The sequence below is a fragment of the Parasteatoda tepidariorum genome, chromosome 5 (assembly GCF_982258835.1).
Source record: "Parasteatoda tepidariorum strain Cologne lab strain chromosome 5, Ptep-v5.0, whole genome shotgun sequence".
NCBI classification, from domain to species: domain Eukaryota; kingdom Metazoa; phylum Arthropoda; class Arachnida; order Araneae; family Theridiidae; genus Parasteatoda; species Parasteatoda tepidariorum.
In genome coordinates this window covers 59,442,958-59,468,001 of record NC_141759.1, presented here as the reverse complement: position 1 = coordinate 59,468,001, position 25,044 = coordinate 59,442,958, and the positions used below count along the sequence as shown (strand labels likewise).

Genomic DNA, 25,044 nt, shown 5'->3' with positions numbered 1-25,044 from the left:
CAGCAAAATTTGCTCATATAAAGGAATAAATAAATAAAACATAGTTAATAAATAAAACATAATAAGCAAAACATAGTTAATAAATAAAACATAATAAATAAAACATAGTAAGGAACATAAGTACATACGCAGTTGATAAAAGTTTTTGTTATCATGATGCTTTCTCGAAGGTACTAAAATGTACTTTTTTGATAAAAAGTACAAACCTTTACTATGTTTTTATTTATTCTTTCACGTGAAAATCATGCAACGTGAATGTATGAATAGTTCATAAAGATAAAAGTCATAGCCTAAAAGTACACAAAAATGCAATGTTTCATTTTAGAAATAGAGTTCAAGCGATTTGATAGTTATAGTTTCAGATAGTCAAGTTCAGGATAGTCCTGTTCATGGTCAGGTGATATGAAAGTTTTGAAATTGTATACAGAGTATTTATGTTTCGTATATTTCAATTCGATTTTTTATGTGCATGTTATTTGAGCATTTGCTTATAAATTAATATTTTTTTAAACTCAAATTATGATAATAACCAGCATTGACTGATTCACTGTTTTATGTTTATTTGTAGGATAATAATTATGCTATAAAAATGTTTAAGAATTAATTGTAAAAATATAAAGGCCCATTTTGTTAAAGCGGAGAGAACTTTAATTTATATGAAACACACAAGCTATTAAATTTAATTTTGTCATAATTACATAATTATGTCATAATTACATATTTTGTCATAATTACATAATTATGTCATAATTACATATTTTGTCATAATTACATAATTATGTCATAATTACATATTTTGTCATAATTACATAATTATGTCATAATTACATATTTTGTCATAATTACATAATTATGTCATAATTACATATTTTGTCATAATTACATATTTTGTCATAATTACATATTTTGTCATAATTACATATTTTGTCATAATTACGACATAATTACATATTTTGTCATAATAACAATATTAATGATTGCAATTTAAAATTTGTAGAAATCAAAAGAATATACACATTGAAAATAAAAAAAGTTACCATATTCGTGAGATGAATGCTGGTCGGCACGAGTTATATCGTCAATCGATCTAGACTTTACAGGTTGTCTATACCGTATTGGAGCTGGAGGTGATTCATCTATTTCCATTTCAAACGTATTAATACGTTCTGGATTGTGAGGTCTGTGAAAGAGATTGAAAAGAAATAAATAATTCCGATATCCAAAACTACTTCTAAAAAGATACTGCATCGAGCATTGTCTGAATTATCTTTTTTTTTTTTAGCTGATCTTTTAATAAAAATGACACTGATTCTTTACCTCCGCGACAGGTGGAGCTGTCACTTATTGTTATCTAGTCTCTCACAATAAAAAATCATATTTTATGAAATAAGGAATGTTTATAGATTGGCACTAAGAAAATGCTGCAACAGTACAATTCTACAAATGAGCAAATGTTACGGTTACTGTTTCTAGAATATACATAAGATTTTGAATTTTCTTCAACTTATCTAATGTTTGCTTCATTTCATAAGGTATTTATAAGCAGGGGTCTGTCTATACATTTTGTGAAAGGTCCGTTTTTGTAAAATTGTGAAAAAATGACTCGTAATTTGTGAATATAAAATATACGTTAAGTCACATTCTTTCAACCAGGGTCCACTTTTGTGAATTTGTGCAAATAGGGTCCGTTATTGCAAAAAAACTTTTTCAAGGAGTTTTTAAATTGCAAATAGATACAAGATTATGCTTAAAACTGTAAAACTATAATTAAAAAAATTAAATTAAAAAAAATAAACAGCAATTGCAGCTACTGAATTAGCGATGCAACATACAAATATTTGGTATTTAGCCTATACTGCTGAACGTAGTATATTCATTTCGGACGAATAAAGGAAGAAGCATCTGCCGAAGATAAAATTTAGTTCGTTTACATCTGTCTTTCTTCCCCCCCCCTTTCCTGGGAAGGGTTTATTCGACTAACAAAGCAATAATGAAGATAAACAAATTTGTGAAGGGTCCGATTAAAAAATAGATTATTTTGTGAAGGGTCCGTTTTTATGAAAAGATATTTTGTGAAGGGTCCGTTAACGGATCCAAATTTCTTCTAAACAGACCCCTGATCAGTTAATAAAGGCAATAAATTATTTAATAATCAGTAATAAAATTATTTAATAAGGGTTCATGGATTTTAATGCTCCACAATTTCAACAACCAGCAACATGGTAGTGACAAAGAGTTCGACATCGTGCAACGGCAGCTTTTATTTCGGTACCCATCCATCTGAAGACAGGTCGACTTCAAGCTCCCATCGGGAGTAAGACACTGATATTTCACAACAACAGCTCAATGTTTTAATCATTGTGACAATGAGGCTATATGACTAATTTATTCTATGAATTTAAATGACAGTTTCAACAATCATGCATTAATTTTTCGGGGATTTAATTCATTCAAAAAACTATTTGGATATATTGTTTAAATCAAGGCAAACCTTATTTTGTTAGAGAAGTATTTAACAATATGACATTCAAAGATAATTCAAATAACTTACGATGCAGCCCAAATGTTACTAGAAGGAACACTCTTTTTAGCTTTGTTGGCGGATACGAGGAAAAAGGATTTGCAGACTGGAAAAGCTGGTGGGACTTCAGTTTCTGCCACTAAGTCCAAAACGTAATCAAATCCATTGAGTTCGTAAAAGTCCCCATCATCCTCGAGATCTACACTCCAACCAAAGCAATCATCAATGCCTCTGGAATACAAATATATTATATTAAAACTACGTCGCAATACAAAAGTTAGTGCCTCTTCTATACAAATATATTGAATTAACACTATATTGTACCAAAAAAAATCAATGCTTCTGGAATACAAATATATTGGATTAAAACTACATCGCATTAAAAAAATTAGTGCCTCTTGTAAACAAATATATTGGATTAATACTATATTGTACCAAAAAAAATCAATGCTTCAGAAATACTAATATATTGGATTAAAACTACGTCGAGTTAAAAAAAATTAGTGCCTCCTGTGTAGAAATATATTGGATTAACACTGTATTGCATAAAAGAAAAATCAATGCATCTGGAATACAAATGTATTGATTAAAACTATCTCGTGTTAAGAAAGCAATGTCTCAGGAATTCAAATATGTGGGGTTAAAACAGCCACGCATTGAAAAAAAATTGTAACAAATCAGTTATAATTATTAACAATTTAAGCTGTTAAAAATTTTTTAAAACACAGGTATGATAATTAGATGTTGACTTGTGACATAGTTCAAGTTTCATACTAATTTTTGCATAGTCAATAATTTTATAAATTTGATAAATGTCGTTGCAATTTAACAGTTTTTTTTAAATCCGTTTTTAGATGAACCAATATCTTGAAATGGAGTTTATATACAGTAATTATTGTAGAGTCAGAGCTATTTCAATGCGAATTTGAACAGAATTGTAGCTAACTACAGTAGGAATGAAAAATAACTGATCGATTTTGCTGCGCAATTATTTCCAAAAGCTGGAATTGTAACAGTCGCAACTTAGATATCTTGTTTCTTTGTTAATATGGTGTGTCAAAGGGGATTAACGTTAATTAATTCACATTCAGTATATCAAATTTTCTTTTTTTTTAAATATTACAAGTTTCTTCGAGTTTTTTTTTGCGATTAATTTCATATTTTAAATTAGAAAAATAATTACAATTACTTTGAATGATTATATTTATATATACTCATGTTTATATGCATATAAAAACTAAACAAATTTTTATATTTAAGAAACAATTTTTAAACAATTATTTTTAAATAATAAAATCAATTTCCTTAATAATTTCATAATTTGAACTCAAAAAACGCCATTTTTGATTTGAATTTCATTTAGCTACATTTCTTAGCAAAATTTCAGGCATTCTAATCAAAGTATAAATTTTTACGAATTATTAACATTTTTTAAGAAAATAAACATAATTAAAACTCAAACTTTAACAGAAATTCATGTTATGAGCTTGAAAATTGTTAAAATATAATAATTGGGGTATTACAAGCAGGAGCATAACATGATTTCTCGATGTTATGTTAGTTATAACATTTATAAAACTGAAATATTGTAGTTGTAAACAAAATCAAGTACACGAATTGATAAATCTAATTCAATACTAAAATTTGGACTATTTCAATTGTAAGATCAAATATAGTTGTTTGGATAAAATAAGAGATATAAATTGATGACGTTATGTTTTGAAATAGAAAAATTAGTTATAACAATTCATAATTCGGAGATTAAATTACGTTTGGCACTAAACAAAATAAAAATTTTTATTAAATTAAATTTCAAATTATTTCAAATGTTTAGGAAATTTTAATTTCAGTTCGCTGACTGAAAATAAGATTATTTATCTAATATTTAAAAAATATATACTCCAACGCCCAGTTAATTGCTCCCACGCAATTCGGACAACTGTTTATCGATAAAAATACTGACAGTAATTTTGTTCTTATCTCACTCCCACTATTGCGCTATTTGATTTAATCTTTACTTTACAATTACTTTTAAAATAAAAATTTACTTTTACAATACTTTTACGATTACTTTTACAATAAAAATTATTTTCTGTCATGATAAAAAAAAAAATACCTGCTTACACGTTCAGTAAAATAGGGTCAATGGTTGAACAGCAATATCTTTATTTCAAACCATAATACGGTTCGATTTCACCACAACCTAAATAAGGTGATAAATTGAACCCTATTTCCATTCAATTTGAGCCGTAGTATCTCGTATTCAAGTTTATAAAGTACGATTATATGCCTCAACTTTTTACCATGTTACCTTTACAGCATATTTAAACAATATCATAGTTTAACAAGATTCGAAATTTTTAAGTATTTTTTTTTTTTTACCTTTTTAACTACTTAATTATTAACACCCCTATTACGTAAATTAAAGATTTGAATTACCAAAGCCAAAATAAAACAATTATAAAGTTACTATAGAAGAATAATCTGCAAAGTGATAAGTTAAAAAATCTTATCTCTTTCATACCGATAAGACTTAAAATATTTTATGATTGCAAATAAACATTAAACTAAACATAAAAACTTTAAATAGGAAAATAAAGCTGTTAAAGACAAACAGTGGCAAAGTATACTCACAAAAGTTATAAATCAGTTAAACAAAATATTACTGAAGCTATAAAAGGCTTCGATATTAATTTACGAATATGGAAGGTTAAGCACACCGATTAAAATATTTTATTCTTTTGGAAAAGATAATCGCCATGGCATTGTTGACAGAAGGCGCTCTTATCAGACAATTAATGGTATTTGGAGGACAAGAAAAAAAATCTCAATTTTTCCACAAGTAATGTTTTTGAATAGGTTTATTTCTCTTATAAGTAAATTTCAAAACAACGTTGCTAGTTCAATCTCTTGCATGATATCGCACTCTTAATTATTGGTGGCGGTTTACAAAAACAATTATATTTTTTAAGTTTATTGTCTGACGTTAGACTTATTTAAAAATCTTTTCATTTAATGTTATTTTGTAGTTATTTTTTTCACGTTTTGATTAGAAGTGGAACATGCATGGAGAAAGAGTCTATGGCGCATTTGAAGTTTGAACCTGATAATGAAATATCTTCATTCATGCAAAGTACTATATGTCATTTTTTTCCATTATATTTTATTCACATAAAAAGTCAAACTGTGTGTAACTAAAAGAACTGAAAATGGTTCATTATTATTTACAATAAAGGAGTCAAAATATTTAAAACGATCATAAGTCTTTTAAATAGCAAAAAATATTCTTTGTTTAAATTGCAAAAAATATTCGGATTGCAAATATTTACTGAACTTGTACAACGAAAATAACAAGCTTTGTTTATTTTTAATACATGGAAGTACTATTTTCGAAAGTAAAAAACGTTGTTGTTTTGCTGTAAAATAATATAGATTCACCAAAAATGTTCACTGAACTTCATGGGTAAAAAGGAAAAAAAAATCACGAAAACGAAATAACGAATAGTACAACTAAAAAAAAATCACGAAAAACGGAAATAACAAGTTTTGTTCAAATTGCAAAAAATATTCGGATTGCAAATAATTACTGACATTATACAACGAAAGTAACAAGCTTTGTTTATTTTTAATACATGGAAGTACAATTTTCGAAAGTAAAAACGTTGTTGTTTTGCTATTAAATAATATATATTCACCAAAAATGTTCACTGAACTTCATGATACAACGAAAAAAAAAATCACGAAAACGAAATAACGAATTGCACAACTAAAAAAGAAGAAAAAAATCACGAAAAACGGAAATAAGCTTTGTTCAAATTGCCAAAAATATTCGGATTGCAAATAATTACTGAACTTGTACAACGAAAATAACAAGCTTTGTTTATTTTTAATACATGGAAGTACAATTTTCGAAAGTAAAAAACGTTGTTGTTTTGTTATTAAATAATATATATTCAACAAAAATGTTCACTGAACTTCATGATGCAACGGGAAAAAAAATCACGAAAACGAAATAACGAACAGCACAAAAAAGAAAACAATAAGCTTTGTTTAAATTGCAAATATTCAGAAGTACAATTTTCGGAAGTAATAATCATTGTTGTTTTGCTGTTACATAAAGTACATCCTCCAAAATATTTATTTAGCGACATGGTACCACGAAATGCGAAATAACATGTTTGGTTTAAATTGCAAATATACAAAACATAATCATTATTTGGCAACAAATAAGTGAGTAGTTCAGGTAGATGTGCAATCTCACCTGGCTTTAAGCAAAGAGGCTGCAAATTCTTCTCCAGTGGTGAGAGACTCCACAGGGCCGTACATACTGCCGCCTAAAACAGAAAAATAACACAAAAAAATATTAATACATATTATAAACACTGGGATGAGTCATTCACATTTCTGCTCGAGTTCATGGTTAAACATTGCGTGACTAACGGCTGCAATATTTGAGAGAAGCATTGGAATTATTAGTTTTTCCTCAACATGAAAAAAGAGTACTACAATACACAGTGATCATGTTTTATAAAAAATGGACATAACATTCGATTCTGTTTATCTTACTACTTTCATGACTATCGTATATTAAAAGAATTAAATATCAATAGTAATGAAAAGAAGAGTTCTGCGTGTGTGTCTCTATCTTATAAGTCCAGAACTGTTTGAAAGAATATTGAAAGAATTAAATATCAATAGTAATGAAAAGAAGAGTTCTGCGTGTGTGTCTCTATCTTATAAGTCCAGAACTGTTTGAAAGAATATTGAAAGAATTAAATATCAATAGTAATGAAAAGAAGAGTTCTGCGTGTGTGTCTCTATCTTATAAGTCCAGAACTGTTTGAAAGAATATTGAAATAATTAAATATCAATAGTAATGAAAAGAAGAGTTCTGCGTGTGTGTCTCTATCTTATAAGTCCAGAACTGTTTGAAAGAATATTGAAAGAATTAAATATCAATAGTAATGAAAAGAAGAGTTCTGCGTGTGTGTCTCTATCTTATAAGTCCAGAACTGTTTGAGCTAGTGTTCTGGAATTTAGAATGCTGGTGTAAGGAACAATTTTAACCTTCAACTCTAATAACCGTTCAAATAAAATCTCAATCCGTTCGGCATGGATGCTTGAAGAAATATTTTTTTTATGCATTTTAAATTTTCTAATGTATTTAAGATGCTCCCAATCAGAGTTGAAATAAGGGCTATTGCCTTACGAGATGGAATCATTTATATTGCTCCAAACCTAAGCAATATTGAGTCCTGAATCTGTTATATTGCTCCAAATCTAAGCAATATTGAGTCCTGAATCAGTTATAATAATCCAAACGTAAGAAATGTTACGTACTGAATCGGTTATAATGAGCCAAATAACTGTTATTACGTACTGAATCGGTTATAATGAGTTAGCAACATGACATATTAAATAGGTTATGATGCACCAAACATCAATGATATTACATATTAAATCAGTTATAAAGTGCCAAATAACTGTTGTTACGTATTGAATCGGCTATAAAGCGTTAAACATAAGCGACATGACATATTAAATCGATTATAATGCTCCAAACATGAACGATATGGAATCTGTTATAATGTGCCAAAAATGTAACTGACATTACAAATTGAAACGGTTATAATCCACTAAACATAGACGAGATGACATATTAAATCGGTTGTAATGCACCAGACATCAACGATATTGCATTAACGAATCGGTTATAATGCTCCAAACGTAACTGACATTGCGTATTGAATTGGTTATAATGCGTCAAACATAAGCGACAATACGTACTCCAGGCAAACAGATAAAACGATGTTGTCTTACGAGTGTCTGACGAGTGAACAAATTAAGTTTGGAGTAAAAATTAACAACAACAAAAAAATCACTGGAACAACTCTGGGTCAAGGAAACTACGTCTATCCATTGAAACAACGCGAGCTCTATATAAAATGAGAGACTGCAGTTGGAAATTTTAAGTGCAAAAAACCATGTTTGTAGTATTTTGAAACTAAAAAAGTAAAAATACAATATAAGGAACCAGGAGGCAAACAAAAGTGTGAAGGGTGCCATAGAATCACATGAAAGGGTCGTTTTGAATCTATTCCAGAAGACAAGGGAACTCCTGGATCGAGTATTAGGAGAAATTTGCCTTCCTCGAGGACTGGCAACTAGTATTTGAAGATAATTATTCTGATTTTCTCAATTTAACTAACTTTGCTTTAAACTTGATTACCTGCAATAAGGGTCATTAAAATTTCATTAGTTCGGTAATAGTCTCGGAAATATTAATACGTTTAATGGTAGCAAAACTATGTAGACAATTTTATTCTAAACGTGAAAACTTATGTGAAATATTTAGAGAATTCGAAGAATTTAATATATTTAGAGAATTAAAAAGTTTAAAAAAATAAAATATAAAAATAGTTAAAAATGAAAAGCAATTAAACGAATTAATTTAAAATCGGCGAACGAAATTTTCCTAAATTTGCTTTTAATTTTTGTGTATTATTTCAAATATTTTAATTTAATAAAGATATAACATTCTTTTTAACTCTTAACAATTTAAAATCTTTCAATTCTCTCGTATACTGTTACAACGACGTAATTTTGAATTGAATTATGTTATGTCTTAATATCAAAATCTTGAACTAAAAATTGTTGCCAAAAATAAGGCCTGGAAGTGGAAATATAGTTCAGATTTTTTTGCGAATTTTTTTATTTTTTTTTTTTTATTTTTTTATTTTTTTTTTTTTTTAAAGAGAGGTGTTTTCTGCCAGTTTAAAATTAAATCAGAAAAATTTAACCAGAGTCTGAAGCTAAAAGCCTGTGATAATTGAACTCTGTTATTTGTTAGAAACAAACACCTTCAACTATTTTTTAACTATCTAGTTGCAGTCTTAAAATAATTAGTTCAAAATGTATACTTAAGTATGAGTACTTTCAGCTATTCCGTTCAAGTTTAACCATAGTATCGTACAATCAAGTATGGTCAAGGACGGGGGTGAAACTATTTATGTCCATGAAAGCCGAGTCTAAAAAAACAAATTACAATGCCGACAGGAACCGTTTATCTACATCAAGGCACACTTTCACTGTGTAATAACTCTCGGAAAAAATCTTACAAAACTTAATACTCCTCAAAATGTAACAGTAGTAATCCAAGTGTAATTTTTTTTTTGGAAAATGGACGCAAATCGTTTTTCCACTTTAATCTATTATATGATTACAGAAAGCTCGAACGATATTAAGGCAGTAAAATTTCTGACAGTAAATAAGGATTTCAAATATGGAGATGTTCTTTACTGAAATCAGAATTATCAAATACAGTTAATAAATTAGCCTAAAAATTCCAAGCAACACATTTAAACGCATTCTATTTATGATTGTGAATGTCGTAATTTTTCAAAAAAGAGCTATGCTGGATCTTTTACACTGAAGCATATAAATAAAATTTGTTTGCACGTTACATAAATATAGTCAAACCAGAGACAACAAAACATGAACTCAACATCAAAGTATTAATCCTAAATTTGCAAAACAAACGCTACAATAACATTTACTATTATATCAAAAAAATCAGTTCAACATTCAACCATTGGCACTTAAAACAATTTTTCAAATTTGTGGAACTTTGTGAGTAAAATGGAAATGGAAATTTGTTTGTATTTAAGTTGAGCTTAAGTAATCATGCGTTCAAGTCCATGAAGTCAGATAATGTGCTTTCATTTAGATCCATAAGTTGAATGAAATTTGCTAAATAATTTAGTTCAACTCGCACCGAAATTTACAGCAATGTACAGTTTGACCCGCTTTAATGAACTATTTGAGGAAGCACGCAGCAATAAATCTAATATAAATGATGGTTCACTTTTTCAAATACTACTCAGTAGTATTATTAGAACAGATGATTACAACTCCTAATATCCATTATAAATTATTTACTAACTAAATATCCCATTCTAATAAAGTTTCCTTACTGGGAATTTCTTCCCATAATGAAATTTTTACTTCGAACGTTATATAACGTTCAAAATATTCTCCATATAACGAAGTCGTAGTCTTCTTATAGCGATTTTTTAAGATGTTTATTTATTTGATTTCCACCATTTTGGGCGAAAGCTACAATTAGAAGTTGGAAATTCTGCGCAACTAATTCGCTTTTTCTGTTTGTGGAAACATTCGCTATATTAAATTTAATGAAATAACTCATTTTAAACACTCCTTTATAATGTGTATTACTTCATTTATATTTAAAAGTCATAATTATATACTTCTGAACTTATCGCATGCATAGACTGAACAGTTTGTATAATTTACATAAATAACTGCTATAGAGAAATTTTAGCTGACTATAAACGAAACAAATAATATTTCTCAGCTGCTTACGATTACAGAGATGCCAACTTGCTCCGGGCAGCAAATATATATTTTAAAGTGGTAGTTTATCAATTGTGATTCTTGGTTTAATAAATTCAATTTAGTAGATTTTTATCCACCACTATTTCTATATAATTCGTAGACTTATATAATTCACCAACTTACAGCACTTAAGTCATGCTCTACCTTTTAAGAAGCAAGCAAAAATAGTTAAATATTGGCAAAATTTACCATGAAGTTATTTACCTTTTCTTTCTTTATTATTTTGGCGTGTCCGGAGCAGTTGGCATCTCTGCTATTATCGGGTGAAACATTAGTAAAATAACGTTTCGGACGGAATAACTAAAAACATTCACTACAACAGAGTGTTCTCTATATCCATAGTTCATTATAGCGGGTTTAAACTGTATTAGGATAAATCAAATGCACAAAATGAAACTCACCGTCAGAAAACTTAGCTTCCAGAGCCATATTCGTCCTGCGGGTGTTAGACTTCCATTCCAAAAGACTAGGTGGATAAGTCCTTCGACCTTCTGGATCAAGCTTTTGACCCTGCAGGAGTTTTCTTTGGCAATGTGCCTTGTATCCGTCATGAGCGTGGTCGGACACGTACCTGTTCACAAACAATCAATGAATCAATTAGGTGAGTCTCTCTCTGCATAATACAAAAATACAAAACAACCTTTAACGTTCATGAAGAAAATTATCATTCTCGAATCCTTGTAGAGAATTATTTCTAACACAGACACGAGAATTTCCGGAGACAAAAGCTGCAGCACCTGCAAGCTGGAAACGGCTGTGTATACATGTTAGTCACCCAGTGCAGCGCTACGATTTTTGTTCCATTCTCATATCATGTAGATTAATTGAAAATTATCATATAGATTAAGCGGATTCAAGCTATAGAATGGAATAATAAATAGAACAAAAAACACATGGATAGGAAAAGCATGTTTTTTACCAAACAAAACAAATAAAACGGTGATTAATAATTATTTCATTTTTTTAATAAATTTTTTGTATTGTTTTAAATGCACGATGTTCCGTTATGATTAACCCTAATATGTGTTTTTAGAATAATTGAATATCAAGGAGGAAGAATGGCTTATGTCCGTTTTTCACAAAAATGACAATTTGATCGTTTTCTGTTGCATTTTGAGAATTACTTACTTTTGATAAATCAATAAAGTGGAAAATCAGTTCTTCGTTACAGTTATTGCATAGTAAAAATGGGCCATGTTGGATAAAAACGGCCCATGTCTGCTTCGAAATTCGTTTTTACTCAGATTCAACTTTCATGAACATAAATCGTTCTCCCCCCTCCCCCCTTTTTGGTTTGCACTTGTCAAAATAAATAGAAAAAGTATACACTATAAAAATCGAAAATTAATATTTAAGAGAGAGAAATGCTGAAATCTAAAGAATCGATGCTGAAGGAGTTCATGCTGAAAACATCAAAACCTGTTTGATTGCCTAAGATAATTTTTCCATGATCAATGCAGGTGGTTTACAGATAAGCGATCTTAAACTAAAGATTAAGCATAATTATGAATGTCTTAAATAATCTGCAATAAAGCAGTATGTCTTTAATTTTCAATCATATTACTTTTCTTATTCAGGTTTTATGACTGAGACGTTATTAAGAACTACGAACGAAAACGCTATTTTCATAAACTATGATCTATTCCTACGAAAAACAACTCTGGAATTGAACTAGATGACTTAACTCACAGAAGTCATAATACTGTGGCTGTTAAGGGTAACTACTAAGGTTTCACATTATTTCATTTCCAACTGAAACGCTTGTTAGAAGAAAAAAAATTAAATTCTCATTGTATTTTGTATCCTAATTGAGTATGGTTTTTTATTGAAGATCTTCAACATAATTAAAACACAATCAACAAGTAATTTTTCCTCTAGTTGTGACAAAAAGTTAACGAGACAAAAAATGGTGGCCAACCTGCGGCAGCGAGCCACATGCAGCTGCTCCTTGAAGGATTATTTGTGGCTCTCGATAAATGTACCAGAGTTTCCTTTTCATTTTTGTGCTATTAAAAAACTATTATCGTTCCGTATGTGTTTCAAAATATCTTTCAAATTACTGAGAACAAATATGAAAGACTAAGAATCTGAAGAATTAGAATTAATAGAGATGCAAGAAGATCAAACTCTACAATTAAAATATAAGTTGACGTCGATTATTAAATTTTGGAAATTTGTACCAGAATCGAAGTATCCCGAATTAAAAAAGGCTGCTAGTCGAATTATTTCAATATTCGGAACAACGTACTTATGTGAATCATTTTATTCCACTTTATAATTCAAGAAATCCAAACACCGATCAGTATTAACTAACCAGCATCTCAAAGAATTACTGGGAATTGAATTGAATTGAATGTGGGGTTTAGTGGCACAAGGTCCAAAAAAGGACATACTGCGAAGAATTACTGGGAAGTGCTGTCACCAATTATTCACCAAATTTTAAAGAATTATGAAGAAAAGTAAAATAAATCCGTTTAATTTTTAATATTTAAATTCACTACACATATTTTGTACTTTTACTTACTTGTTTTCAATAAATATAATTTATGTAAAAAAAAAAATACTTTTTTTACATACCTTTTAAAAACGTATTTAATTGCGGCTCGCAAAAAATTAAAAATTTTGAAAAATGGCTCGACTATTAAGGAGTTTGGTCACCCCTGGCATAGATTGATCATTGATAGTTGACCCGCAGCAAATAATGCCGTAGCAGTGATGCCATCTCAAACATCTCTATTTAGAATTTTGTCCAAACAAAATTATCAACTGTCAGAGCATACTTCTTGTCAAACCAGCACGAGTTGTAGTGTTTGAAATGCAACTTACTTGAGCAAATATTTGTAGAGGTGTTTCGATGGTGTGAAGCAACTTAGACAATTAGCCATAAGAATCCAAGCTCTTTCATTATTAGCATCATTATCGTTCTTCCACGTTTGATTGCAAAGTTGGCAGATAATCTCATCTCTCATCGCTTCATTCAATAGACCTTGTTGGACGATGTAATCACCCAAAATCCGCTCCTTCTTACCGTTCAGGTTATTGTCATTCATAAATCGAAGAATCTGGAAATAAATGATTAAAAACTGTGAGGCATTCGCGCAGAAGTTGTAATGTCTTATCAGCAAATTCATTACTGTTATATAATGATTTAATCTGTGTCCTGAAGCAAACATTTCCTATGTCAGTATTTCAAGATATTTGGGACAAATTTTTTTAAATTTCTAAAAAGAAAATATTGAACCATACTATTTTTATGTTAATCCTTCAAAGATTTTCTGATGAATCTCGTTTGGAGATTGGCTGCGGTGTTTTTCTTTGTAAAATTTAGGAAATTTCTTAATGGATTTCCTAAGCATAATCTTTGATGAAATTTTGACATTGATTGTTATTGCATATTAAACTAAAGTCATAATGATTGTTATTACAGATCATATATTGACTGTTATTACATATTAAGCCACATATTATTATTGTTGTTACACATTAAATAGTATATGTATTGATTGTTCTTACATATTAAGCCGCATACATCTTGATTATTAATAAATATTAAGCCGCAGTATATTATTTAACATTGTAAAAACGTAACCTCCTCAAAACTTACTTTTCCATTGGTATTTTGTTTACAGAAAGAGTAATGAAGTTTGAATAAATTTTAATTTCTTTCAACTGTTGGAAATAGTACCTCACGTTGAGCCATAACATCATTCATATTTGATTCAACTTTAATACTGGGCCAAGACAAACCATATCATGAGCAAATAAATCATTCTTAAATTTCATTACACGATTCAATATTTTAACCTGAATGGTTAAGCGGTTCAATTCGAAACCGTATAAAAATTGCAGCAAATTTGCTAAATAGTATGATTCAAAGCGCTTATGTTATGGTTCAACGTTTAGACAAATATTCTGAGAGTGTACTATTTATAACATCATTATCTGTTTACATTCATCTCAATAAAACAAAGAAAAAAATAAATTTGTATGCGTGTATATGAATTATTACATTTCTCATTTTTGCTTGATTACTCATCCGTATGGTTTCCAGATTCCAATAAGTTTAAACCCAAGTAGACAGATATAAATTGTTCCAGAAATAAAATAAAAAATATAGTTACGCAATTATGTTTATGCTGAACACTAAATCAAGAAATAAATTAAGTCATAAAATCAAACATTTCACACTTCCAAATATTCCTTTATTGGGCCATTTCTGAAATAAAACAGAAATTTTTAAAGATTATGAGAGATTATTTTTCTATTATTAACTCAGGAAAAAAAGCAGACAATCACAAATGACGAGTTCAGAGCCGCGATGGCTCAGGGGATAGAGCGTTCGCCTACCAATGAGGCGAACCTAGTTCGAATCCCAGTCGATACGAACTCCGCATCCGGCTTGCACCGACCACAGTGCTGACGGATCATGCGGTATATCCTCAGTGGTAGACGGATCATGGGTTAGAGTCCCCTTGCCGTCAGGCTAACCGCGGGTGGTTCTCGTGGTCTTCCTCTCCATGTAAAGCAAATGCGGGTTAGTTCCACCAAAAAGTCCTCCACGAAGGCAAATTTCTCCCAATACTCGATCCAGGATGTCCTTGTCTTCTGGATTGGGTTCAAAATTACAAGGCTACGGAGTTGAACAGTCGTAAACCCATAAAATTGGGTCGGCTGTTCAACGACTGTTATAAAAGAAAATGACGAGATAAAGTATTCACCTCCCAATGAGGAGACCCAGGTTCTAATACCAGCTGTAGCTAGTTGATGGGAATTCTGATCCCGACTAGTACCTACCACAGGGCTGACATAAAAAATGCCCAGTCATAGGCTGATCATTGGTTAGAATCCCCTTACCATCGGGCTAACTGTGGTATAGTTTCGTTGTTTCCTCTCTCCATGCAACGCAAATGCGGGTTAGTTCCACCAAAAAGCTTGATGCACCAAAAAGTCACAATGCTTGATCGAGGAGTTCCCTTGTCTTCTCGGTCGGGTTCAAAATTACAAGATTACGTAGTAGAACATTAGAAGTCGTAAACCCGAAAATTGGGTCGGCTCTTCAACGCCTTTTATAAAATTAAATGACGAGATCAATAAATTAAAGCATTAAATACGATTTTGAAGAAGAAAAAAACCAATTGAATTTAAGAATATGTTTATGCGTTTTAACTTTATTTAATATAATTAATCTTTAAATAAAACTATTGTTATAATAGAAAATAATTTGTTAGCAATAGAGTTAGTGAGCATTACAGAGATAAAGTTTCAGCATGATTGACTTTTGCAAAGACGTGGACAGAACCTCATATTGATAAAATGTTTCATTGTTTTTACCTAAAGTAATTTCACAATCTTGAGTAGAGATTTATGATATAAAGCTTAACAGAAAATATTTTACTGCAGGATAGCATGGGATAAATTTTTTAAGGCAAATTCTATTTCTTAGTATTTTGAAATTTAAAGTGCAATAAGAGAAAACTGGGTTCCGATAACCCTAAACTAAACCATGAAATTTCAAATGCTGAAAAATATTTCAAAATATTAAAATGCAAACAAATCGTTACAGGATTACTTTGCGTAATCCTGAGTTTTCCTGCCATAATTTGTTTGCATTTTAAGAAATTTAAAAAAAATTAGCATTTGAAACTTAATGGTTTACTCTAGATTTACCTAAACTAACTTTTTAGATTCTTCAAATTTTAAATTACTCATGCAAATGAAAAGAAATTTTCCATGATAAGTGTCTCCCGCGGTGTAGTGCAATTTTAAAACTACCTCAAATTTACCAAAATATCATTTAAATATGTTAATCTCTTCCATAATTCGCTTGATTCCTGTTACATTTGTGTTAATAAATCCCAAAGTTATTTTAAAAAATATTGTATTTTGCTATTAATTTGTAATATACAATTAATATCTATAGAAACAAAATATATCTATAGAATATCTAATCAATGTATACAGTATTCACTTACCAATTTAAACAAGGCTAAAGAACACTGGTAGTCCGATTCATTAGTCTTGGCTAAAAATGGCGTTTTAATTGGCTCCCGTTTCATTCCCCAGATGTGGGCTTTAAAGTAGACATTAGTAAACTTTGTAAAAGCATATTGATCTATGTCAGAAGGAAGGCGATATTCTGGTAATATGGATTTAGCTATCTCGCCAACAACCTTCATGACATTTCGATCGCTGTGGACGCATTGCCATTCTAGAAAAGAAAAATACATTTCAAACTCTTAGGAATTTAATGGTACTTTAATTTCTCTTTTTTAAAGAAAAAAAGTTTTTGAAACATACCATCCAGTTTACTGAATATAAAAGCAAGTTCAGCTGGTATCTCAAGATGGTTAACTCCTGCAACAGCCCTGGATGTTCTTTCTTGTTCTTCACGATTGGCTCGTTCTTTTACACGTTCTATAGCTATTCGATCAGCTTCCCGTTTTCTTGCGAGAATGGCTTTGATCTGAAATATAAAGAAATCGTTAAGATATTCAATATCTGCTTGATTATAGAACAGAATGCTGATAACCTAGACTCATTTAAACGTTTGTCATCTTTAATTCATAACACTGGGGAACAAATTTTTTCTTGTATTTGCACAAATGCTAATGGAGTGAGGGTTTCGATTCTGAAATTTGCAATGGAATTTTGCACTTTAAACTACAGATTTTTTTGACACGTTGAACGCCACGCTAATTTTACATGACTTGCCCATCTGTCCACGGTAAATAACTGCAAACTAAATTTGAAAATATTAGACGGATTTTGCTATTTTTTTAGAAGGTTTATCATGACATATCTGACAAAAGTGGTGAATTATATAAGCCTACGAATTGTTTAAAAATGGTGGTGGATAAAAATCAACTAAATTGAACTTATTAAACCAAGAATCACAATAATTAAGCAAATTTTGAATAAATTTTCTGCAATTCCATAAGAGAGTGTAAATTTCATAGTTCTATATCATGTTACACGCTGTCAGCCAGCTGTTTTTCGCGGCCTATGTGAAAGGTCAGTGTCAGTAAGCTGTGGCAGACGCAGCCTAAATGTAATTTCAGTGTCAGCCACTGGTGGTTGACGCAGCCTAAATGTAATTTAAGTGTCAGCCACCGGTGGTTGACGCTGCCTAAATGGAAAGTCCAGTGTCAGCCACCGATGGCTGACGTGGCGCTCAACGTGTTAAAAAATGTACGAGTTTTAACACGTTTTGTGTAACAGGAGGTCGTATAAATGTTGCGATAGACTTCTAGGGAAGTTAGGGTACATTATCAGCATTAAAATTGCTTAAGAATTCATGTCGGAAATGTCAACGTGTGGAGCTAGGGGCGATTTCGTATTATAACCTGTTCAGAAGCACATGAAGCAGCAGTTCACAATGGGTAAGTGCCCATAGCCATGTATGAAGACATTTCTGGTGCAATAATAATAATGTCTCCTGAACAACCAGTATTTTTGGTTTGACTAACTTTTAATTTGTAGTTAGCATCATTATAATCACTGCATATATCATGAATTCGTTGTATTTAATCTTCTGTGTTTTTTTAAGCGTTAAAAAGAGTTTAACGACAGGAACATTCTTTAAGTTGCATTTACTTAAGCCTAGTTTTTAAAAACTAATGAAATTCAGAAAACTCACCTTATCATATTCTCTTTTCTGCCTTATCATGCGATAATTGGCTTGTGTTCTAATAATTCCCTTCCGCACAGTCTGGTATCGCCGTCTGAAAAATAAGACAGTTTGAGATAATTAAATATCAGTTTACTTAAGCAGTGAGATAAATTAATTCTACAAAGTTTAATCGTTTACATTAGCAGTTAAAACAATTCATGTAGTTAAATAGTAGTCTACATTAGCTGTGAGTTAAGGCAATTTTATACAGCTAAATACATTAGCAGTTAAAGCAATTTGATATAGTTAAATAGTAGTCTACATTAGCAGTGAGTTATTGCAATTTGATAGTTAAATAGTAGTCTACATTAACAGTTAGTTAAAGAAATTTGGTATATTTAAATAACGTTAGCAGTTAAAGCAATTTTAAATTGTTAAATAGTAGTCTACATTGGCAATTAGTCATTATTTTGATAGCTAAATAATAGTGTATATTAGCAGTGAGTTAAAACAATTTTTCATGGTTTACTAGTCAACATTAGCAGTTAAAGAAATTTGATTAGTAAAATAGTACTCTACATAAGCAGTTAGTTAAAGCAATATGATATTTAGTGAAATAATTGTTTACATTAGCAGTTAGTTAAAGAAATTTTAGAGATTTAAACAGCAGTTAAATTAGTAGTTTTACAGTTACAGCAATTTGATACAGTTATATAGCAGTTTACATTAGCATTTATTAAAACAAATTCGATATAGCTTTAATGAATTTGAAATATTCATTTACTAATTTGATACAGTTTTAATCAATTTGAAATATTCATTTACTAATTTGATACAGTTTTAATCAATTTGAAATATTCATTTACTAATTTGATATAATTTAAATGAATTTGAAATATTCATTTACTAATTTGATACAGTTTTAACGAATTTGAAATATTCGTTTACTAATTCGATATAGTTTTAATTATATATAGATATTTATTTACCAATTTTGCAAGTAAACAAGTAAATTAGTCCAGTTAATCAGAGTTATTAGATAATTTGCATACCTGGCGGTCCAGGCCCTGTATGCAGTTTGTATTTTGACTGCGCCGCGCCGCATACTCTTATATTTCTTTCTAGCTTGATATCCTCGGACATATCTCTGGATGGTGACCACTGACCCTCTAAGGATGTTAACTCTTTCTTTCTCCAGGGCTTGCTCCAACGACTCTCTTAAAAATACCTGCAAAAATAAATACTCAATTTAGAAGAAATATTAACATATAAATATTAACATATAATATTAACACATAACATATAAACTTTAAATATTAACATATTAAGGGTCGGACACGGCTATACTGCGCGAAGCTTATGTTTTATTCCATATTCAGTTTAAGGAAATCAAACAATATCGAAGTTTAGGACAAAATGTATGATAAAAATTTGTCAGATTTTTACCATTTAAGAGTTCAACAATCAGATAAGAGCTATAATAAATAAAGAGCTATAAGAATAAAGAGCTATTTTTTGAGAAAACTTTGAAAGGTAATAAAAGAAAACTCGTGCATTATCACTCACTAATGTATTATACTAACCAGCGATATTTTTGTTAACGGTCCGTTCTTGAGAAATTACTAAAAATCTACTCATTTAGGAATACGTGAAAATAAAATTCTGCTTTCGTGTAGGGAAAAAAAAAGCAGGAATTTTGAATTTTTTGAAATTATGAATAAAAAATTCCATTGATTTTATTTTTTCCGAGTGCAAATTGTCTGAAATGTTTGCAAGCAGAAAGAAATTTTAGTAAAATTACCTTCAACTGAAAGATAATAACAATTCTGGTTAAAACAAAACTACAAATTTAGGTTAATGAAACTAAAATATATGGTAACTGCTTACAGGAAATTCAGATTTTCAAAATTACAGTTCCCATTACCACATATTCAGTTCAAAATTCAAAACTGAAAAGAAAGTCAACCTAATCAATGTCATACTCTAAGGTATTATGATAAAACTATCAAACTTTTACTTTTACTACATTTTACCATACATTAGAAAAATCCTGTTTTAATGTTAATTTTACCAAAATCATTAACAAAGCACTTCGGTAAAAATTACTGATCTTTTTAGCATTCCCATAGAGCCAGAAATACAGTACATTTTATCATATTCTGGTCCTTTTGAAAAAAATAAATTTTTGTCTCAGTGCTCTTTAAACTATTTTTACTACTGTTTTTAAACTATTTTTAGAGAGTACTATGATGAGATTAAGACAAAACTATTCAACCCACACCCCTATTTGAAGTGTCCTTTTCTCGTAACCATAGTACCCGCCACACCGATGCACCCATCAAATTTTTCCGTTTAATTATTTTCAAATTCATATTCTTGAGCTATTGTAGAACTGGAGAAAGTATTCCTATCAGATGAAAAACTCCTCTTAGTTTTAAGCTTAAAAATTTTTTCAATTTTCAGCACATAGCCCCCATTTTTTTAAGAGTTATCGTTATTTGTGTTACGTTTTGATTTCTTTAAAATGGTATAAATTGAATCAAATATATGCACAAATAAACTTTATTAATGCTAAATAACTTAAAAGAATGGCCTGATTCAAAATCTTTTTAAACTAGAGAAGAGTTATCTGAAAAATGATAATGATGATTTCGCATTAGATTATATATATTTTACCTTTGAGCTTCCTAGTTGGTACTGGTCCTTGGATCCTGGTATTTTGTCAAGAATGACTCGACATACATCTCTGGATGGTGAACCACGGGGTAATCTACCTGGTACTATGCATCGATACCTGTACATAAAAACAAGTTATTAGTTTTGATATTTTTGTTACATTAACTGAAGAAGTTTTTGTTAACAAAAATATCTTATAGACGCAGATCTAATGTTTTCAACATTTTAATTGTATTTAAGAGCTAAAATACATTTTTAAGATTCCATAGTTCATAAAGATATCAAAATTTATACATGCAGTTTTAAATCATTTTGTGCCTCCTCAAATCGTGAATTAGCATATACCGCCGTTTTATTTTTTAAATTATAAAATTTAAATTTATAAATTTTTAATTTTAATTTTATTATATTTATTTTATTTGTTTGTTCATTTATTTATTTATTTTTCAGTTTCTATCTATTTCTCGAAAAATATTAAAAATAAAATAATAAATTTTTTCGATTATTCAGAATTACAGAAAAATACTTTGTATTTTTTTGTCTGTTAAAAAATATGTATTTCCAATGAATTTATTGCAATTTAAACTACAGGAAACTCCCTCAGACACTGCTCAAAATTTTGGACCATGTTGTACTACAATATCTCTCAAATGTACTTTAATAGGGTGATAGGTGTAACCATAATATGGTAGAAATTGAACTTTCCTAAGCTTGAATATACGATACTTGGATCAACTTGAACGGTGACACGGTTCAATTTTAAAACTTTTGAAGGTTGAAGCAAACTTACATTGCACTAGGTACCGATCTCAGAACTCAACCGGTTCAACTTTTGAGCCGATTTTTCACATGGTACGCAAACAATAGCTCAGTGATTCTTGGGTAGCAATGAAGACTGAGAACAGTGGACCATTCTTTATATGTATTTAAACCAACAATTGCATTGAATGTTAAATAGTTAAGTGTAATTTTTCTTAAATATAAGTTCACTGAAATACACCATTAAAAAATTGGGAGTGCATTATTAATGCACTCCCAATCAAAGCTCAATATCACGCCTTAATTTAAGGCGTAATATTGAGCAAATTTTCGGCAACCTTAATACTGAGTAAAACGTGCCTTGAAGGCTAGAGGCTTGATAACACGATTTGAACGAAAAATAGTTCATTCTTTACAATTATGATATACAATTGTAATGATACGCAATTATTCATTCGTTACATTAAAGATACACGAGCAATAGTACAGTGGGTAGCAATCAAAATTGAGTGACCATTCCTTACGTGCATTTGAATAAGCCACTGCATTGATGCTTAAGTTGTTAAGTGTTATTTTCAATAATACAGTTGACCTGAAATACACTCAAAAATTCTGGAGTACATTAGTGCATGATATCGTGCAAATATTCTGCAACTTTAATACGGTGGAAAATTGAACCATATTATCGAGTCAATTACATCATCTGAGGCTTAATAACACGATAGCAGGCTCGATTCGAACAAAAATGTGATTAAATTTAACCCTGCATCTGTTGTGGTTAAAGCAACTTTGCACGATATTATGATTCAACACTTAAACGATTCTTTTAAAAGTGCAATTTTGGATTATCGCGGCTTTCGTTTTATCAAACACTCATAAAAATCCAATACAATGCAATACAAGAATATTAGTTCATCCTTTATATTAGCTTTAATGCAAAATCAAAATAATTTTAATATTATGAGCACATTTTTGTGGTGAGCACAATAGACTTTTTTCATAAGTCATCTATGGTTTTTAAATATCATAGAAATTTAAAGTGCTAAACGAAATTGAACTTAATTTTTTTATCAAAATACCATACAACATATTGCAAAAAATATTAATGCGAACAAAAGAAAAATTAACAGTACTTTTTGTAATATTATAATAACTTAGAATATATAGTAATACTATACAACATGCATTTTCTAAACAGTAAATAAAGAAAAGAAAAATTGAAAGAAAAAAATATGTTTATAATTGTCGAATATCTTATTTTGGATCAATAACTTTCTGAACTTGATTATTCCTTCAAACACTTTGCTTATCATAAAGATCAAAGCGAACACCACGTATTTTTGGTGCGCATCGCAAAATAAAGTAATTTGCTCTTATCAAAAAAAAATCAGCTGACACCAGATGCAGAAATTAATTTCTAATTACTAAGTTCAAACAAAGAAAACTTGCACATTTTCTGTTTCGTTTTAAGATGATCTGGACAAAAGATTTGAAACAAAAAGGAAACAGAGCCAATTAGCCACCCTTTTTCCTGTCACCTAGAGATCTCTATCTGGCACTTGTCTTTCCAAGTTACCACGCTCCACAAACCATGCCGAGGAAGAAAGAAAAAAAAACTGGCATAACTTCACGAACCGTAGCCGTTCAAACCGTTTCGATTTTCACTTACCTCATTTTTCTTTTGTCTGGATACTGAAAGTATAGTTAAATTTACGAACCTTTATATCATTTAAAAATGTGTTGTCGTAGAAAAGAATTGGAACATGAGGAATAGTTTGTTAAGGTAATAAAATCAAGTTAAAAGTATGAAATCTGCAATAAATCAAGCTAGTATCGTGATGTCTTTTTCAATAAGTGAGTGCATCATTATTGCGAAATGTAAAATAAATGTTTTTTTAAAAGAGATTTATTACAATGAAATCATTTGGTTATCCTGTTTTCAGAGAAATGTAAGAAAGTCAACAAAGTTGATTGTATTAATTATATTTCAAAACGTATATTCTGAATCTCTTACCAAGATGTTTAACAAAATGTAGAACATGAAGTTCCGGAACTATTTGATTACATTTTCCGAAAGATTGATTTTAAGTTCAATTATAATATTAGTTCCCTGTGCCATATTATTTTACAATATAGCAGGTAGTTCAATTCAAATTGAACATGTTCCTATTCGCGTTGAACAGATTCATTTTCAAGTTGAACGGATTCATTTTCAAGTTGAACAGATTCATTTTCAAGTTGAACAGATTCATTTTCAAGTTGAACAGATTCATTTTCAAGTTGAACAGATTCATTTTCAAGTTGAACAGATTCATTTTCAAGTTGAACAGATTCATTTTCAAGTTGAACATGCTCATTTTCAAGTTGAACATGCTCATTTTCAAGTTGAACATGCTCATTTTCAAGTTGAACATGCTCATTTTCAAGTTGCACTTCTTTTCAAGTTGAACATATTTCTTTTCAAGATGAACCTATTCCCTTTCAAGTTGAACATATTCATTTTCAAGTTGAACATATTTCTTTTTCAAGTTGAACATATTTCTTTTTCAAGTTGAACATATTTCTTTTTCAAATTGAACATATTTCTTTTTCAAATTGAACATGCTCATTTTCAAGTTGCACTTCTTTTCAAGTTGAACATATTTCTTTTCAAGATGAACCTATTCCCTTTCAAGTTGAACATATTCATTTTCAAGTTGAACATATTTCTTTTTCAAGTTGAACATATTTCTTTTTCAAGTTGAACATATTTCTTTTTCAAGTTGAACATATTTCTTTTTCAAGTTGAACATATTTCTTTTTCAAGTTGAACATATTTCTTTTTCAAGTTGAACATATTTCTTTTTCAAGTTGAACATATTTCTTTTTCAAGTTGAACATATTTCTTTTTCAAGTTGAAATATTCCTTTTCAAGTTGAAATATTCCTTTTCAAGTTGAACATATTCCTTTTCAAGTTGAACATATTCCTTTTCAAGTTGAACATATTCCTTTTCAAGTTGAACATATTCCTTTTCAAGGTGAACCTTGTTTCCGTTCAAGATGAACTTTGTTCCCATTCAAATC

At 29.8% G+C, this 25,044-nt stretch overlaps 1 protein-coding gene across 1 annotated transcript in view; it reads right to left on the bottom strand.

Moving 5' to 3' along the window:
- Myo10A (unconventional myosin 10A) overlaps positions 1 to 25,044 on the bottom strand; it is a 261,697-nt gene that overhangs the window by 107,346 nt on the left and 129,307 nt on the right. Inside the window, exons 19-28 of the mRNA XM_087164029.1 lie at positions 21,222 to 21,339; positions 19,598 to 19,773; positions 18,573 to 18,657; positions 17,234 to 17,399; positions 16,909 to 17,144; positions 13,763 to 13,998; positions 11,338 to 11,507; positions 6,783 to 6,855; positions 2,552 to 2,752; positions 1,038 to 1,180 (exon numbers count right to left, since the gene is read on the bottom strand). Of these exons, the coding sequence (XP_087020155.1) occupies positions 1,038 to 1,180; positions 2,552 to 2,752; positions 6,783 to 6,855; positions 11,338 to 11,507; positions 13,763 to 13,998; positions 16,909 to 17,144; positions 17,234 to 17,399; positions 18,573 to 18,657; positions 19,598 to 19,773; positions 21,222 to 21,339 (1,604 nt within the window). The remainder of the gene's footprint in view (positions 1 to 1,037; positions 1,181 to 2,551; positions 2,753 to 6,782; positions 6,856 to 11,337; positions 11,508 to 13,762; positions 13,999 to 16,908; positions 17,145 to 17,233; positions 17,400 to 18,572; positions 18,658 to 19,597; positions 19,774 to 21,221; positions 21,340 to 25,044) is intronic.